This window comes from Notothenia coriiceps, unplaced genomic scaffold (assembly GCF_000735185.1).
Source record: "Notothenia coriiceps isolate Sejong01 unplaced genomic scaffold, NC01 NC01_scaffold00026320, whole genome shotgun sequence".
Lineage (NCBI taxonomy): Eukaryota > Metazoa > Chordata > Actinopteri > Perciformes > Nototheniidae > Notothenia > Notothenia coriiceps.
In genome coordinates this window covers 4,021-7,120 of record NW_011359021.1, presented here as the reverse complement: position 1 = coordinate 7,120, position 3,100 = coordinate 4,021, and the positions used below count along the sequence as shown (strand labels likewise).

At 42.3% G+C, this 3,100-nt stretch overlaps 1 protein-coding gene across 1 annotated transcript in view; it reads right to left on the bottom strand.

The window, feature by feature from the left end:
- Nucleotides 1-2,449, bottom strand: part of LOC104956761 (leucine-, glutamate- and lysine-rich protein 1) — a 5,734-nt gene extending 3,285 nt beyond the window's left edge. Inside the window, exon 1 of the mRNA XM_010784291.1 lies at nucleotides 1,905-2,449. Coding sequence (XP_010782593.1) covers nucleotides 1,905-2,000 — 96 coding nt within the window. The 5' untranslated portion in view covers nucleotides 2,001-2,449. The remainder of the gene's footprint in view (nucleotides 1-1,904) is intronic.
- Between the last annotated feature and the right edge of the window lie 651 nt (nucleotides 2,450-3,100).

The window sequence follows — 3,100 nt, the reverse complement described above, 5'->3', positions numbered from 1 at the left end:
GGGGGGGGGGAGCTGCTGTACTGAAGGCCTATGAATGACATGAAAGAACATGTCAGCTGTGAAATTGGCACCAGGTCACCTTGAACCTGCTGAACTCTACAGTATGTGGACAGGCAGAGGGAGGCGTTCAATAGACAGTGGGAGACCAGGAGGTCGTTTTTCTACTGCATGGTACAGCACAACCTTTTTGGTTTCCTTTAGAAGTTGAGGATAGTGATAAGTACTTTATCTTGACATTGAAAACTAACAAAAACTTAAAGGAGAAAAATACAAATGCATCCCTTTTCAAGCTTATTAAATCAACAACGGATTACATTTCTATGTGTAGTGTGAGAGGGTTTGGGTGTTCCCTTAGTGTGAAGTAAAGAGGCAGGATACAGTTAATTAGGAGTTGCTTTCAGATAGTGTGTGTTTCTGTGTGTGTATCTGTGTGTTAGTGGTCAAACAGCTGAGACAGGCCCTCATGTGTTAACACACAAAGACTGGGGTACAAACACACAGAAAAAGCCTAGCAAAGTCATTTTAGGATGCTCTCCTTCCTGTCCCCTCTTTGTTCATAATTAGCTTTTTCCACTCTCTTTCATTCACCCACACACTCTCTTTTCCATCCTTCCTTCAGCCGTCTCACCCGTCTTCCTCCTATTTGCTGCCTCGCTCTTTTCACTTTTTTGTTTCACAATTTATTTCAGTTCCATTTGGATGCTGCTGGCACAGACATCCATCACTGCACACTCAGCTGCCAAAGCAAATATTAACTCTGTCACTCTCTATCTCTCCCCCATTTCAACTCTATCACTCAATCCCTCTCGCTGCGACCACACTCTCACAACCACACACACTCTCACTACATTTAATCAAGCTCTGTTTGAGACGCATTGGCACAGCAACACACCAATGGAATACATTTCAACACAAATCTGTCTTTGTTCTCATATGTACAGAGACACTGATTTAGGCCCAATCCAAACCCACCCGTACCCGGCACTCAGTGACAGAGTGAACTCCATGTTACAAACTCACACTAACAGCTGAAGGAGGTTGCTATCTTTGAGGTGGAGGGTGTAAATACAGTAGCAAGCTTTGGGACGGACTCCCCCCTCTCTGTTGGAAACAGGAAGTATTGTAATTTTTCATAACCGGGGAGAATAAGGATCTCTCAGACAACGGTTCAGTTGAATACTCGATTCTGATTGGTCAATTTGGACATTCCAGAGGCTGATCATCTTTGCTAAAAGACCGTTGCTAAGGAGAACAGACCGTTGCTAAGGTCAGTTTAACGTCACCCCTTTTCGTTTTCAGATCTGACATTTATGAGCTGCTTGGTTTTTGTTTCTGTAAATATACAAAACTCTACGATCAAATGCACACCTTTACAGTTCTCTAGACTAGATGCAGTTATATGATCGTAATTCAAATCAAATACAATGTAACCTTTAAGTTGTAAACATCAGTAGCACGTTATTAAATGTTTGTCTTATTTTGCGAAGTTCACGAGTGAATGTTTGTAAGGAATTATTTGAAGACATCGTGTTTAATGAGGGCCACAAACATGGTTGCACTTCAGGTGGAGAAGCTATAATAAGCGGGTCCTAAGTTAATAAGCGCTGATGCTGTTGATAACTCGCTGGTTTAATAACTTCCTGTTGAAGGACTTCATATCTTCCTGTTAGAGGATTAATTAACTTCCTGTTGAAGGGTTTAATAACTTCCTGTTTTAGGGTTTAATAACTTCCTGTGGAGGGTTTTATAACTTCCTGTTTTAGGGTTTAATAACTTCCTGTGGAGGGATTCATTAACTTCCTGTTGGAGGGTTTAATAACTTATTTTGGAGAGTTTAATATCTCCCTGTTGGAGGGTTTAATAACGTCCTGGTTATTAGGGATGGAACTGGGCCTCACACACACCTCTTCTTGAAGTTCAGCGTTCCTCTTCGTCAGCAGCTGTAGTTCAGCTTCAGCTCGGCTCAGCTGTAGCGCCTCCTGCTGTTGGGAGTGCTGCATTTCTTGGAGTTTCTCCTCCTCTCGGCTTTTCCTCTCCTCCTTCAGCTCGTCCTGCAGTTCTTGTAGCACCTGCTCTCTCTCCTCCAACTGTAGGAGACACTTTAAAATCAGAAAACGTACTTACTTAATTTAACTGTTAATGGGGTTGTTGTTTTCAAAAAGAAACAATAGTAAGGCTTTGAATCTGTTCTTCATTCATTCATTGATTCTATTCATCGTCATATCACCATAATGATACTTTTCAGCAGTCTGCTTTTCTCTGACTCAGTCATATCTGCTGCTAAGATTACAAATCAAGATGGCATAAATGTTACTGGACTTCTAGGAGTTTTGTGTTATGTTTTGGGAGCAAATTGTTTTATGTTACCTTGTCTGGATTTCGCACAGGAAGTGTGTAAGAATAAAACATGCAGTGCGAGACTTAGTAGAAGCTAAAGGGGTAGAGAAGTCCCAATTTGACAACACTACGGAAGAAAGTGATGTTGTTATATAAAGGGGACCTATCATGCAAAATGCACTTTTTTATGTCTTTTATACATAAATATGTGTCCCCGGTGTATCGGGGAACTCACGCAGCGTCAGAAAATAAAACCCTCTCTCTACCCAAATCTCTAAAGACGGGCTACAACGGAGCTGATCCAGATTTGCGTCCGATATGACGTAATATCGGAAATGTAGGCTGGCTTTACACCCACGGCCCTATCAGAAACGTTGTTATCGGAAACAATGCCCGACTGTTTTGGAGGTAATATGGTCGGTGCATGTTTACCATAGACTCTATATATAAATGGACGTAGTGTCCGTGACGTCACCCATAGGATTCTGCAGAGTTGCCGAGAAGCCCTTAGTAGGCGGAGTCGGCCACTAACGGCTTGACAGCGACGTCAGAGTCTAATCCCGCCTGCTCCAAATAAGGGCAAAGAGGCGGAGCCGAGGCGGGACCTGCTGCCTCCAAACTGGAAGTAAATAAAGCTAGCTCAGGCTAAGAAGCTAAGCTAACATGAAATACGTGCATACCAAGTTACTGCTAACAGTGTAGTTCCCCTATATAAACGTTACATTCATAATCAAATGAGACAATCTGCAAGAGAATTAGCTAT